This window comes from Cherax quadricarinatus, chromosome 35 (assembly GCF_038502225.1).
Source record: "Cherax quadricarinatus isolate ZL_2023a chromosome 35, ASM3850222v1, whole genome shotgun sequence".
NCBI classification, from domain to species: domain Eukaryota; kingdom Metazoa; phylum Arthropoda; class Malacostraca; order Decapoda; family Parastacidae; genus Cherax; species Cherax quadricarinatus.
Window position 1 is genome coordinate 7,029,054 of NC_091326.1, and position 15,491 is coordinate 7,044,544.

Genomic DNA, 15,491 nt, shown 5'->3' on the forward strand with positions numbered 1-15,491 from the left:
ATGTATATAGTACCGACAGGATGAAAAATTAGACACGTGTACAGCATCTGGATATCTATTTGTAGACGTTTCACCATCCAGTGACTTTATCAATGCAAATTCAAGGACATAATGGGAAGACTATATAGTTTTAGTCTTCCCATTATGTCCTTGAATTTGTATTGATAAAGCCACTGGAAGGCGAAACGTCTACAAATCAACAAACCCAGATGCTGTACATTTATCTAATTCTTCATTTTGTAAGTCCTACCCAGGCAGTGTGTGTACCCCATAGCACTTCTATCATGAATGTTATAATAATAATAATTTGTAAATCCAACAATATAATTTGTTTTATATTTTAGATGCGTCATCGTCGCCCTACCAGACGCGTGTTCAAGTTCTCAGCTCCATCAGCAACAGCAGTGGCAGGGGTGACAAGAACACGTATGAGGTAGCCACTACTGAATCCTCCCACCTTGTGGAGTTTGAGAACCCTGAGTGCACTCTAGTGTGGTCCTTCTTCACTCCAGCTATCTTCCCCAAGCCCAACGTCACCTGCGGTTACTACTCCTTCGACTACGATGATGTTATCCAGCGCCTGCCAGCCGGCCTCACTATGCACCAGTTTGCTAATGGCTCCTGGCGGGCCTCGTTCCAGTCAACTCACATAGAGGTCAGTGTGCAACACCTCGTTAACACTCACTGATAAGAAATCTCGGAAAAAACTACTACAGAACCTTTATTTAGTGAAGGTTCTTCTGTTTTTTTTTAATAATTCTTCTTGTCACTACCCGTTTGTAGCCCCTCCAGAGGTAGACTGGATAATCGTAGAGCAGCGGACCTCCTCGTAGCCACTCCATGTTCTCATTCTCGACTGATAATTAACACACATGTACAATAGTTGGGTATCTTTATTAATGAAAAGTTTCGCCTACACAGTAGGCTTCTTCAGTCAAATACAGAGACAGCAGGTGTAGTAGTGAGATGAACATGATGTAACCAGTCTGTCAATCATGGAGAAATAGTATATGAGGTGGCCAGTCCCGTGTCGGTATTTTATACCATTTTCAAGTCATGCTTTACTGTTTGGCTACACTGAGACACTTTAATGAAGTATATAACTATGTTAGGCTCATTGCCATTAAACTGCTTTAGCTTATTACAGTTCGTTATTCACACACCTTCCCACTAACAGTTATTCTAGCAGAGTTTACAAACAGGTTGATGAATAAGATACATGGGTAACACTTTAGTGTCTTTTATTATTGAAACATCTTTTGCATCGCTGGCTTATTCATTGGAATACAGAGACTATGTAAGAAATCTTTGTAACTTAGAAAATAAAATTATTATTTTGAGTCAGTGTGGCCCAGTAGGTTTACTGCGGTGCTAGATTCATTATTATTATTATTATTATTATTATTATTATTATTATTATTATTATTATTATTATTATTATTATTTGTGTGTGTGCCCCAGTAGGCTTACTGTTGTGCTTCATTATTCTTAAGTTTAATACATGTTTTGGGTCAGGTGGCCAGCATCCCCAGGACGCACCGTCTGGGGTGTTCAGTGCGCATCCCTCAGACTTCTTACAAGAAGATGATCAAGGCTGATGACGACTTCCTTGTTGATGCTCTCAGTACGTATACTCTCACTCTTGTTGATGCTCTCAGTACGTATACTCTCACTCTTGTTGATGCTCTCAGTACGTATACTCTCACTCTTGTTGATGCTCTCAGTACGTATACTCTCACTCTTGTTGATGCTCTCAGTACGTATACTCTCACTCTTGTTGATGCTCTCAGTACGTATACTCTCACTCTTGTTGATGCTCTCAGTACGTATACTCTCACTCTTGTTGATGCTCTCAGTACGTATACTCTCACTCTTGTTGATGCTCTCAGTACGTATACTCTCACTCTTCTTGATGCTCTCAGTACGTATACTCTCACCCTTCTTGATGCTCTCAGTACGTATACTCTCACTCTTGTTGATGCTCTCAGTACGTATACTCTCACTCTTCTTGATGCTCTCAGTACGTATACTCTCACTCTTCTTGATGCTCTCAGTACGTATACTCTCACTCTTCTTGATGCTCTCAGTACGTATACTCTCACTCTTCTTGATGCTCTCAGTACGTATACTCTCACTCTTCTTGATGCTCTCAGTACGTATACTCTCACTCTTCTTGATGCTCTCAGTACGTATACTCTCACTCTTGTTGATGCTCTCAGTACGTATACTCTCACTCTTCTTGATGCTCTCAGTACGTATACTCTCACTCTTCTTGATGCTCTCAGTACGTATACTCTCACTCTTGTTGATGCTTTCAGTACGTATACTCTCACTCTTGTTGATGCTCTCAGTACGTATACTCTCACTCTTGTTGATGCTCTCAGTACGTATACTCTCACTCTTGTTGATGCTCTCAGTACGTATACTCTCACTCTTGTTGATGCTCTCAGTACGTACACTCTCACTCTTGTTGATGCTCTCAGTACGTATACTCTCACTCTTGTTGATGCTCTCAGTACGTACACTCTCACTCTTGTTGATGCTCTCAGTACGTACACTCTCACTCTTGTTGATGCTCTCAGTACGTATACTCTCACTCTTCTTGATGCTCTCATTACTTATACTCTCACTCTTGTTGATGCTCTCAGTACGTATACTCTCACTCTTGTTGATGCTCTCAGTACGTATACTCTCACTCTTCTTGATGCTCTCAGTACTCTCACTCTTTTTGATGCTCTCAGTACGTATACTCTCACTCTTCTTGATGCTCTCAGTACTCTCACTCTTTTTGATGCTCTCAGTACGTATATATTCACTCTTTCATTACTTAAAAAAAATCGTTACTTAAAATCGTTAGTCTATCAGTTGCATGTCAAAAGACACAAACATTATTTTCTGTTGTCTTCTCCACGTGGGTTGTATTCTCATATTGTGAAATTTTTATTATGTTGTGATGCACTAACATCACTTGAATAAGTTTATTAATATAGCGTGAATTACCATTGTTTATTACAGTTGACTCAGCTGGGTGCCCGAGCCTGGAGCTAGAGCACCACCCTGGGCTCAGTGCTCACATCCAAGACGCCACATACACCTGCCATAATGATGTCATACCTGCGGAAAGGGATGGCACAGCTATTGCAAAGCTCAGGTCAGCGTTGTTGCAGCCGATCCTCACTGTAGCTGTTATATATGATTCAAGCCGGGCTCATTTCTGAGCACCGCTGTTGGATATTAGCCTTATTTTTGTCTCTACCCCTACTTACCTAGCAGTAATTAGGTTCCTGGGTGTAATAGTCGTCTGTTGTAGGGTAACAGCATAGCGAAGATAAGACTTGGATTTGAAATAAGCAGAGGTAGGATAACAGCTCTTAGCTTGTAAATAATCTGAGGCAGGATAACAGCTCTTAGCTTGTAAATAATCTGAGGCAAGATAACAGCTCTTAGCTTGTAAATAATCTGAGGCAGGATAACAGCTCTTAGCTTGTAAATAATCTGAGGCAGGATAACAGCTCTTATCTTGTAAATAATCTGAGGCAGGATAACAGCTCTTATCTTGTAAATAATCTGAGGCAGGATAACAGCTCTTAGCTTGTAAATAATCTGAGGCAGGATAACAGCTCTTAGCTTGTAAATAATCTGAGGCAGGATAACAGCTCTTATCTTGTAAATAATCTGAGGCAGGATAACAGCTCTTATCTTGTAAATAATCTGAGGCAGGATAACAGCTCTTAGCTTGTAAATAATCTGAGGCAGGATAACAGCTCTTAGCTTGTAAATAATCTGAGGCAGGATAACAGCTCTTAGCTTGTAAATAATCTGAGGCAGGATAACAGCTCTTATCTTGTAAATAATCTGAGGCAGGATAACAGCTCTTAGCTTGTAAATAATCTGAGGCAGGATAACAGCTCTTAGCTTGTAAATAATCTGAGGCAGGATAACAGCTCTTATCTTGTAAATAATCTGAGGCAGGATAACAGCTCTTAGCGTGTTATCTGAGGCAGGATAACAGCTCTTAGCGTGTTATCTGAGGCAGGATAACAGCTCTTAGCGTGTTATCTGAGGCAGGATAACAGCTCTTAGCGTGTTATCTGAGGCAGGATAACAGCTCTTAGTTTGTGTGTAAACCGAACCTGCATGGAGAAAATAAAATGGAAGGTAAGAGCAGTAATATATATTTCTATTTCCTACTGAGGTGGTCTTCGGTCTGCTGAAGAGGACATCAGTTGTAAGACGAAATGGACAATAATCACCTTGTGTTTCATTGTCTCCTCTGGAAAATCTCTTAAATTATCTTAGAGAGGAATTTCTTAAGGTAAACTACCACCAAGGCATGTGTTCATGTAGGCTACCACCAAGACGTGTTCATGTAGGCTACCACCAAGACGTGTTCATGTAGGCTACCACCAAGACGTGTTCATGTAGGCTACCACCAAGACGTGTTCATGTAGGCTACCACCAAGACGTGTTCATGTAGACTACCACCAAGACGTGTTCATGTAGGCTACCACCAAGACGTGTTCATGTAGGCTACCAGCAAGACGTGTTCATGTAGGCTACCACCAAGGCATGTGTTCATGTAGGCTACCACCAAGACGTGTTCATGTAGGCTACCACCAAGACGTGTTCATGTAGGCTACCACCAAGACGTGTTCATGTAGACTACCACCAAGACGTGTTCATGTAGGCTACCACCAAGACGTGTTCATTCACCAAGACGTGTTCATGTAGACTACCACCAAGACGTGTTCATGTAGACTACCACCAAGACGTGTTCATGTAGACTACCACCAAGACGTGTTCATGTAGACTACCACCAAGACGTGTTCATGTAGGCTACCACCAAGACGTGTTCATGTAGGCTACCACCAAGACGTGTTCATGTAGACTACCACCAAGACGTGTTCATGTAGGCTACCACCAAGACGTGTTCATGTAGGCTACCACCAAGACGGTAGGCTACCACCAAGACGTGTTCATGTAGGCTACCACCAAGACGTGTTCATGTAGGCTACCACCAAGACGTGTTCATGTAGACTACCACCAAGACGTGTTCATGTAGGCTACCACCAAGACGTGTTCATGTAGACTACCACCAAGACGTGTTCATGTAGACTACCACCAAGACGTGTTCATGTAGACTACCACCAAGACGTGTTCATGTAGACTACCACCAAGACGTGTTCATGTAGACTACCACCAAGACGTGTTCATGTAGACTACCACCAAGACGTGTGTTCGTGTAGGCTACCACCAGCACATGTGTTCGTGTAGGCTACCACCAGCACATGTGTTCGTGTAGGCTACCACCAGCACATGTGTTCGTGTAGGCTACCGCCAGCACATGTGTTCGTGTAGGCTACCACCAATACATGTGTTCGTGTAGGCTACCACCAGCACATGTGTTCGTGTAGGCTACCGCCAGCACATGTGTTCGTGTAGGCTACCACCAATACATGTGTTCGTGTAGGCTACCACCAGCACATGTGTTCGTGTAGGCTACCACCAGCACATGTGTTCGTGTAGGCTACCACCAGCACGTGTTCGTGTAGGCTGCCACCAGCACATGTTTTCGTGTAGGCTACCACCAAGACATGTGTTCGTGTAGGCTACCACCAAGACAATTGTTTGTGTAGGCTACCACCAGCACATGTGTTCGCGTAGGCTACCACCAGCACATGTGTTCGTGTAGGCTACCACCAGCACGTGTTCGTGTAGGCTGCCACCAGCACATGTTTTCGTGTAGGCTACCACCAAGACATGTGTTCGTGTAGGCTACCACCAAGACATGTGTTCATGTAGGCTACCACCAGGACATATGTTCACGTATACTACTACCAAGACGTGCTCAAGTAAACTCCTATTTTGAGTTTCAGCCATTATAATAATGTGCTGTAGACATGTGAAGGGTTGCTAAGAGAGACTGCAAGAGTTGAAGGAACACTAAAGAAAAGTGTAAACATTGTCACTTTGATTATCTCAGCTGTTTAATAATTATCCCTTTACCGGGCACACACACACATACACACAGGATCAGGCGTGTATAACAGGAAGGGCACTGCAATGGATCAGAGAATACCTGACAGGGAGGCAACAGCGAGTCGTGGTACGTGATGAGGTATCACAGTGGGCACCTGTGACGAGCGGGATCCCACAGGGGTCGGTCCTAGGACCAGTGCTATTTCTGGTATATGTGAATGACATGATGGAAGGGATAGACTCAAAAGTGTCCCTGTTCGCAGATGATGTGAAGTTAATGGAATCAAATCAGATGAGGATCAGGCAGGACTTCAAAGAGACCTGGACAGGCTGGACACCTGGTCCAGCAACTGGCTTCTCGAATTTAACCCCGCCAAATGCTAAGTCATGAAAATCGGGGAAGGGTAAAGAAGACCGCAGAGGGAGTATAGGCTAGGTTTACCTGGAGTTTACCTGGAGAGAGTTCCGGGGGTCAACGCCCCCGCGGCCCGGTCTGTGACCAGGCCTCCTGGTGGATCAGAGCCTGATCAACCAGGCTGTTGCTGCTGGCTGCACGCAAACCAACGTACGAGCCACAGCCCGGCTGGTCAGGAACCGACTTTAGGTGCTTGTCCAGTGCCAGCTTGAAGACTGCCAGGGGTCTGTTGGTAATCCCACTTATGTATGCTGGGAGGCAGTTGAACAGTCTCGGGCCCCTGACACTTATTGTATGGTCTCTTAACGTGCTAGTGACACCCCTGCTTTTCATTGGGGGGATGTTGCATCGTCTGCCAAGTCTTTTGCTTTCGTAGTGAGTGATTTTCGTGTGCAAGTTCGGTACTAGTCCCTCTAGGATTTTCCAGGTGTATATAATCATGTATCTCTCCCGCCTGCGTTCCAGGGAATACAGGTTTAGGAACCTTAAGCGCTCCCAGTAATTGAGGTGTTTTATCTCCGTTATGCGCGCCGTGAAGGTTCTCTGTACATTTTCTAGGTCAGCAATTTCACCTGCCTTGAAAGGTGCTGTTAGTGTGCAGCAATATTCCAGCCTAGATAGAACAAGTGACCTGAAGAGTGTCATCATGGGCTTGGCCTCCCTAGTTTTGAAGGTTCTCATTATCCATCCTGTCATTTTTCTAGCAGATGCGATTGATACAATGTTATGGTCCTTGAAGGTGAGATCCTCCGACATGATCACTCCCAGGTCTTTGACGTTGGTGTTTCGCTCTATTTTGTGGCAAGAATTTGTTTTGTACTCTGATGAAGATTTAATTTCCTCGTGTTTACCATATCTGAGTAATTGAAATTTCTCATCGTTGAACTTCATATTGTTTTCTGCAGCCCACTGAAAGATTCGGTTGATGTCCGCCTGGAGCCTTGCAGTGTCTGCAATGGAAGACACTGTCATGCAGATTCGGGTGTCATCTGCAAAGGAAGACACGGTGCTGTGGCTGGCATCCTTGTCTATGTCGGATATGAGGATGAGGAACAAGATGGGAGCGAGTACTGTGCCTTGTGGAACAGAGCTTTTCACCGTAGCTGCCTCGGACTTTACTCTGTTGACGACTACTCTCTGTGTTCTGTTAGTGAGGAAATTATAGATCCATCGACCGGACAAAGACTGCAAACCTCGCTCAAGGAGAAAGATCTTGGGGTGAGTATAACACCGAGCACGTCTCCGGAAGCACACTTCAACCAGATAACTGCTGCAGCATATGGGCGCCTGGCAAACCTGAGAATAGCGTTCCGATACCTTAGTAAGGAATCGTTCAAGACACTGTACATCTTGTACGTCAGGCCCATACTGGAGTCTGCAGCACCTGTTTGGAACCCGCACTTGATCAAGCACGTCAAGAAATTAGAGAAAGTGCAAAGGTTTGCGACAAGGTTAGTTCCAGAGCTAAGGGGAATGTCCTACGAAGAAAGGTTAAGGGAAATCGGCCTGACGACACTAGAGGACAGGAGAGTTAGGGGAGACATGATAACAACATACAAAATACTGCGTGGAATAGACAAGGTGGACAGAGACAGGATGTTCCAGAGATGGGACACAGAAACAAGAGGTCACAATTGGAAGTTGAAGACCCAGATGAGTCAAAGGGATGTTAGGAAGTATTTCTTCAGTCATAGAGTAATCAGGAAGTGGAATAGCCTAGTAAGTGAGATAGTGGAGGCAGAAACCATACATAGCTTTAAGATGAGGTATGATAAAGCTCATGGAGCAGGGAGAGAGAGGACCTAGTAGCACTCAGTGAAGAGGCGGGGCCAGGAGCTGAGTCTCGACCCCTGCAACCACAATTAGGTCAGTACACTAGGTGAGTACACACACAGTATATTCATTAAAAAAAACTAATACTAGTGTCAGAAAACAATTTCCAAATTATTTCTTCTGTCGAACAAAACACTGCCGCCATTAATACTCTCAACCGTCATATATTTAGAAAATATTAATGCTAACATACTAATGTTCTTTCTCTTTCCATCAGCTGCCCAAATGGTCACGCATCTGTGTTCCCAGACAGCTCTGTCGAACACGGCTGGGAGCTGGAGCTCAGCTGCTCTGAGAATGACGTGGGATGGAGGACCTTGAACAGGAAGGACAAGGCCGAAGGCAAGATTGTCGACATTCAACACCTGCCTTACTGTGGTATGTGAGAGTAACTAGTTCAACACCTGCCTTACTGTGGTATGTGAGAGTAACTAGTTCAACACCTGCCTTACTGTGGTATGTGAGAGTAACTAGTTCAACACCTGTCTTACTGTGGTATGTGAGAGTAACTAGTTCAACACCTGCCTTACTGTGGTATGTGAGAGTAACTAATTCAACACCTGCCTTACTGTGGTATGTGAGAGTAATTCAACACCTGCCTTACTGTGGTATGTGAGAGTAATTCAACACCTGCCTTACTGTGGTATGTGAGAGTAATTCAACACCTGCCTTACTGTGGTATGTGAGAGTAACTAGTTCAACACCTGCCTTACTGTGATATGAGAATAACTAATTCAACACCTGCCTTACTGTGGTATGTGAGAGTAACTAATTCAACACCTGCCTTACTGTGGTTGTGAGAGTAACTAATTCAATACCTGCCTTACTGTGCTATGTGAGAGTAACTAATTCAATACCTGCCTTACTGTGGTTGTGAGAGTAACTAGTTAAACACCTGCCTTACTGTGGTATGTGAGAGTAATTCAACACCTGCCTTACTGTGGTATGTGAGAGTAACTAATTCAACACCTGCCTTACTGTGGTATGTGAGAGTAACTAGTTCAACACCTGCCTTACTGTGGTTGTGAGAGTAACTAATTCAACACCTGCCTTACTGTGGTTGTGAGAGTAACTAGTTCAACACCTGTCTTACTATTATATGTGAGAGTAACAAGTTCAACACCTGTCTTACTATTATATGTGACCAGTTAGGAAGGCTCTTCTACCCTCGCAACTCGGACTTAAATCAGGCATCTTGGCTGATTTCATATTCAACTAGGCTGTTGCTGTTAGCGGCCCACTGGTTTGCTTATTAGGTATCCCCAGTAACCTTATCCTTGACTATATTTTCACCTTCAAAAAGACCATGCTAGTGAAGGGCTCTTGATTCAAGGACTTGTATCTATGTCCTCTTGAGATAAACCTTTATAATCCCCACATATAAGAAATACCTTGAGGGATACCTTGAGGTATTCCTCACAACCCCTATTTGTTTGTATTAATATTTAAGATTAAATAATCATTGTGTCTGAGCTTATTACATTTTATTTTAAGGAAAAATATTTGGAAAACTGTTATTAAAGAGGAGGTAGCTGGTAATTACTTCCAGCTGTGGTATGTGAGAGTAACTAGTTCAACACCTGCCTTACTGTGGTATGTGAGAGTAACTAGTTCAACACCTGTCTTACTGTGGTATGTGAGAGTAACTAGTTCAACACCTGCCTTACTGTGGTATGTGAGAGTAACTAATTCAACACCTGCCTTACTGTGGTATGTGAGAGTAATTCAACACCTGCCTTACTGTGGTATGTGAGAGTAATTCAACACCTGCCTTACTGTGGTATGTGAGAGTAATTCAACACCTGCCTTACTGTGGTATGTGAGAGTAACTAGTTCAACACCTGCCTTACTGTGATATGAGAATAACTAATTCAACACCTGCCTTACTGTGGTATGTGAGAGTAACTAATTCAACACCTGCCTTACTGTGGTTGTGAGAGTAACTAATTCAATACCTGCCTTACTGTGCTATGTGAGAGTAACTAATTCAATACCTGCCTTACTGTGGTTGTGAGAGTAACTAGTTAAACACCTGCCTTACTGTGGTATGTGAGAGTAATTCAACACCTGCCTTACTGTGGTATGTGAGAGTAACTAATTCAACACCTGCCTTACTGTGGTATGTGAGAGTAACTAGTTCAACACCTGCCTTACTGTGGTTGTGAGAGTAACTAATTCAACACCTGCCTTACTGTGGTTGTGAGAGTAACTAGTTCAACACCTGTCTTACTATTATATGTGAGAGTAACAAGTTCAACACCTGTCTTACTATTATATGTGACCAGTTAGGAAGGCTCTTCTACCCTCGCAACTCGGACTTAGATCAGGCATCTTGGCTGATTTCATATTCAACTAGGCTGTTGCTGTTAGCGGCCCACTGGTTTGCTTATTAGGTATCCCCAGTAACCTTATCCTTGACTATATTTTCACCTTCAAAAAGACCATGCTAGTGAAGGGCTCTTGATTCAAGGACTTGTATCTATGTCCTCTTGAGATAAACCTTTATAATCCCCACATATAAGAAATACCTTGAGGGATACCTTGAGGTATTCCTCACAACCCCTATTTGTTTGTATTAATATTTAAGATTAAATAATCATTGTGTCTGAGCTTATTACATTTTATTTTAAGGAAAAATATTTGGAAAACTGTTATTAAAGAGGAGGTAGCTGGTAATTACTTCCAGCTGTGTATCTCTTAATTAATCCAGTAATTAAAATAGAGCTTTCAATGTCCTGTACCGTTATTAATGGTACTTGATGATGGTCCATTCGGGCCGAAACGTCGTCTAGTCTGGTATAATCCTTGGTAATTGATACTGGCAGATTGGTTTAAAAAAGACACGTGAGCAGACACTATGATATGGAAAACGGTCTCAGGACCGAAACGTTTTCTATGTCCTAGTGTTTGCTCTCGTGTCTTTTTAAACCAACCATCTAGACTAGAGTTAGTAAGTAAGTTTATTCAGGTATACACAAATACAGTTACATAGATTGTCATACATAAGCAACATATGTGTAGAGAACCTGGGATAACCCAAAAAAGTCAGACAGGGTGACTTATTTCAAAAGTGTGAGTTGTCTGCTAATAGTTACAACCATGGTATTGTGACCATTTTTCTAAGAAAACATAATAAGACTTTTTCTCTCTTTTTCAGAGCCTAGGAAATATTCGTCTGGAGTGTTGTGTGTAGCCTCGTCCAGTGCAGTGTTGGTGTTACTGTCCGTGGTGGGGGTTGTGTCTCTCTGACCGTCATACATACTGTCCGTGGTGGGGGTTGTCTCTCTGACCGTCATACATACTGTCCGTGGTGGGGGTTGTGTCTCTGACCGTCATACATACTGTCCGTGGTGGGGGTTGTGTCTCTGACCGTCATACATACTGTCCGTGGTGGGGGTTGTGTCTCTGACCGTCATACATACTGTCCGTGGTGGGGGTTGTGTCTCTGACCGTCATACATACTGTCCGTGGTGGGGGTTGTGTCTCGCTGACCGTCATACATATACTCACCGATCCTTAAATACAAAGGTGATATAACCTTGTAACCTAAAGAAAAACAATGGAGTTCTGTACGCTGGAAACGTTCAGAAAGTGACGCTGTGTAATGCGTACGGAGATGAACCGTGTGAGATAAGGATGGATTTAACTCTCCGTTAGAGTGGGATGATTGTAGACGTTTATTTGGAAAATAATAATGTGGAAATGACCAATGTGATAATAAGTGTTTGAACCACCGAGTTAAATATAGTGCAATACTTGTTTGTTTGAAAGGTACATATCAGGTGTGTATCTCTTACTATAGTCCAGTCAATCTAGCAGGAAAAACTGTCCAACTCAGAACTAGTTGCACAAGAATTTAGTTTTACTGTGTTACGTTGATGAGCACTTAAGGAACATTATATTTAAAATGGTGACAGAAGGAATTGAAGCAGCATAGCTAACATTGAACTTACGAGCAGCTGCACTTCCGCCATATTTCTTCAATTTCTTTTGTAACTGATTTTTTCTTTATGTATGAATTTTAATGTGTTAGTGTCATCAGAAATGAATTATGTATTTTCTATTATTTTAGCCAAAAATACTATCATTGGATGAACATTACCAACATGGTGCCTTATGTTTTGAAGACATATAAACAACGAACAACAGATAACTTCGTTTTTTACAGAAAATTATTATTTTAAAAGAAACAGTTCTTTTCACTTTACATGTGACATTTTATAGTTTGTCCATGCAAGGTAAGCCGAAGTTAGCACAACTAACTTCCTTGCATTCTGTACATGCTAGTGAACATTTCTGGCTATATTTTTGGCAGTTACGTTTATCATATCACTGTCCGTCTTGTGGTTGCATCTCAGCACCTTCAGTAGAGCTTCTGGAGCTGGTGGTCAATCTGTTATTCTTGTTTCAAGTTAGCCATTGACCAATATTCATCAGCAGTCTTCTATATCCAAGACAATGCCCATCCACTGCTAAATTTGGAAATAAACAAGGACGCTGTGATATCGTGCAGCAGCTACTGCTGCAGTTGTTTGTGGTAGGTAGTGAACCTGTACAGAAGTGCCTGCAGAAACCTCAAGAAATCGCTGGTAAAGTAGCAGAGTTCGTGACCTGAGATGCAGTTGTATAGACAGACACGCACAAGTTTTTGCCAGAATACTTTGCATACCTACATGCTGCCCCAACAGCTGTGAAATGCGGCAGCATTTCGTGAAGAGAATGGAGTTGACTTTCTTGATTTCCTATTCTTTCTGATTTTATGAAGTGGCGAAGAATTTCAGCCATGTCAGGTATTCCAACGAGCTGCGTCCACTGCAATGAACATGTATTGTAGTTGTTTCCTTTTTCAATTTTTGTCGGACCTTGTCAAGGGACAATTCTAAACAGATCTCACTTGCATGAAGTTAACCAGCCCTAAGTGTGTCATAAGTTTGTGCTGCTATGAAGCCACGACTTCTGTGGTTTAAGTAACCCCGGAGTCCATACTAGTCAAAGCTGAACACCTGTTGAATTCAATCATTGCTTCCTCAATGATCGAACACAACAGGTGGATTACAGGTTCAGGAAATATTACAGGTTCGAACATCTGTCCTTTATTATTGTTTCTATCATGTTCAGTTTTACTTTATCGTTGTTTCAGTCATTCTCTTTCATTTAATGAGATATTTTACATCAGACAAGCATAAACTAAAAAAAAAAATCGTGAGAGAACAGGACAAGTGTTTCCTGACGCGGGTCTTAGTCATGTGATGACGCGCAACTGGGGCTTTTGGTCATTTGACCAAAGCCTTCCATTGGCTTACCAATCCACCCTTTCAAAAATTTTAGTTATGATTATAGCTATTAGGTTTCGTTGAAAATGTGAGTCTTGACAAATGTTAAACGTAGTCTGACAAAATCTTGTTCAACAGAACATGCTGAACTTACCAGACTACACATGTTCAAAAGAACGAGCATGTTTCAAACAATAACGAAGTGGAAAAGTTAGCACGACTGAAGCACTAATAAAGTAGAGAGTTAACAACACTGAAACAACACCAATATTAATAATAAAGATAACGCCCTCATCTGTCAGCTCTCCTTCAAGATCAAAAAAATTAATTTTCCACCACGTATTTTTTCATTTCGTTCCATGTCAACCCACAGATTGACTGGATATTATTAATAACACCGACCAAAAATTGTGTATCTTTCAGTGTATATACATGAGAAGTGTGTACATATCTCTTTGTATATACAAACGTAATATTTCTGGGTGTATACACAAACATGTATATCATTGCATACACCGAGAGGCGTATCTGTGCACATACGATTAGTTTCCATTAATCCCTATTTTAGGGACTAAAATATTCTTTACTGGTGGTGAACAAGCTACTGCAACCTTAATAACCCTGACGTAGTCGATTAGCTTCAAGCCTAACAACTCAACTACAGTGCTTTAACTAGGCAGAAATAATCATTTTTATTCACTGTAAAATATTTAGCTCCATTCAGGTTGAGTGCTTTCCTGTGAATATAACAATAAAATATTTAATATGACTTAATTTTTAAGTGTGTACAGTTCTTTTGATAATAAAGTTATATCGAGGGGGGTTCTCGTATTTCAATGGCGGTGCCTTGATGCTGGTGAAGGGCTCTTGATTCAAGGAACTGGAGCTACTTGGTACTAACGAGCCTGAATTGCGCTTAAGTATTGCTACTTTATTATGACTGTACATTGATTCATTAAAAGGCGTTGAATATAATGTGTTTTATTTACCAGTGAGGGTTCCATTGGTGGAGGGGAGAAGTGAGCTTCGAAGAACTGGAGTCTCATTCCCCTTCCTCGGCTCAACCTTAATTATCTCAGTCTTCCCTAGGATGACTCCTATGGGTTTTCCCCTCAAGGGAGGTTCCTTGACGCTGGTGAGGGGCTCTTGATATAGGGAATTGGATCTGTGCTCCAGTTCCCTGAATTGAGCCTGAATACCTTCCATCCCTCCCCCACATGCGTTGTATAATCCTAGGGGTTTAGCGCTCCCACATGATTATAATAATAATTATAATCCTATGGGTTTAGCCCTTTCAACTGATTATACTGGATGAAGTGGTACGAACTGCCAGAGGTAATCAGGGTACGGGTGAGGTTAGAACCTATGGCGAGTGAGTCGTGAAACTCCATTTCAGTACGTAAGCCACTGGGCCACCTGGCTACAATGACATTCATCCAACTTTCTATATACACCATAGAGAGGTTAGCATGGGCACCACTGACGGTCTGAGGGGTTTGACCCTCCAGACCGTCAGGAGATTCTGGCCTATATATGCGCCTTCTTGCTGGCTTCAGGGAGCATTGGGTACATATAATACGCACAGTTATTAGTCAACTTCCTTTCATTTTGGTCGAGGTTTGTTTTCCGGGCACTGGAAGGCAGGGCTCAATGTGGCGTCAGCTGTCAGTGGCCCTATAAACCCCAACGAAATCCGGACTTCTGCGCCAGCCTTCGTTGGGTGCGGATGTCTCTCTCTCGCCTGAGTATTGGTGATAAATTTACCCCGTTCTCTCTGGGTCGCTTATCCTCGTCTGTTTTGCTCGCCGGGCACTTTACAGGAGGAGCACCTGGTCATCGGCTTACTTTTAGCAGGCTCTATTGTTCCTCTCTGCGGATAATTCTTTAACGGTTTTATTGGGAAGCCGGTTACTAAATTCAGGTGTGGGGTGTGGGCGTCCTGCTCTGCTGGGGCTTGGCAAGGGGATCCACCTAATCTAATTGGGAATTTA

The 15,491-nt window shown here is 42.6% G+C and overlaps 1 protein-coding gene across 4 annotated transcripts in view; it reads left to right on the forward strand.

Moving 5' to 3' along the window:
- The window catches only part of LOC128695161 (uncharacterized), a 356,867-nt gene extending 342,392 nt beyond the window's left edge, over positions 1–14,475 (forward strand). For all 4 annotated transcript variants that reach the window (XM_070091341.1, XM_070091343.1, XM_070091342.1 and 1 more), the window contains 5 exons: positions 345–655; positions 1,516–1,624; positions 3,016–3,151; positions 8,445–8,605; positions 11,385–14,475. In XM_070091341.1, coding sequence (XP_069947442.1) covers positions 345–655; positions 1,516–1,624; positions 3,016–3,151; positions 8,445–8,605; positions 11,385–11,476 — 809 coding nt within the window. In that variant the 3' untranslated portion in view covers positions 11,477–14,475. The remainder of the gene's footprint in view (positions 1–344; positions 656–1,515; positions 1,625–3,015; positions 3,152–8,444; positions 8,606–11,384) is intronic.
- Positions 14,476–15,491: the final 1,016 nt, after the last annotated feature.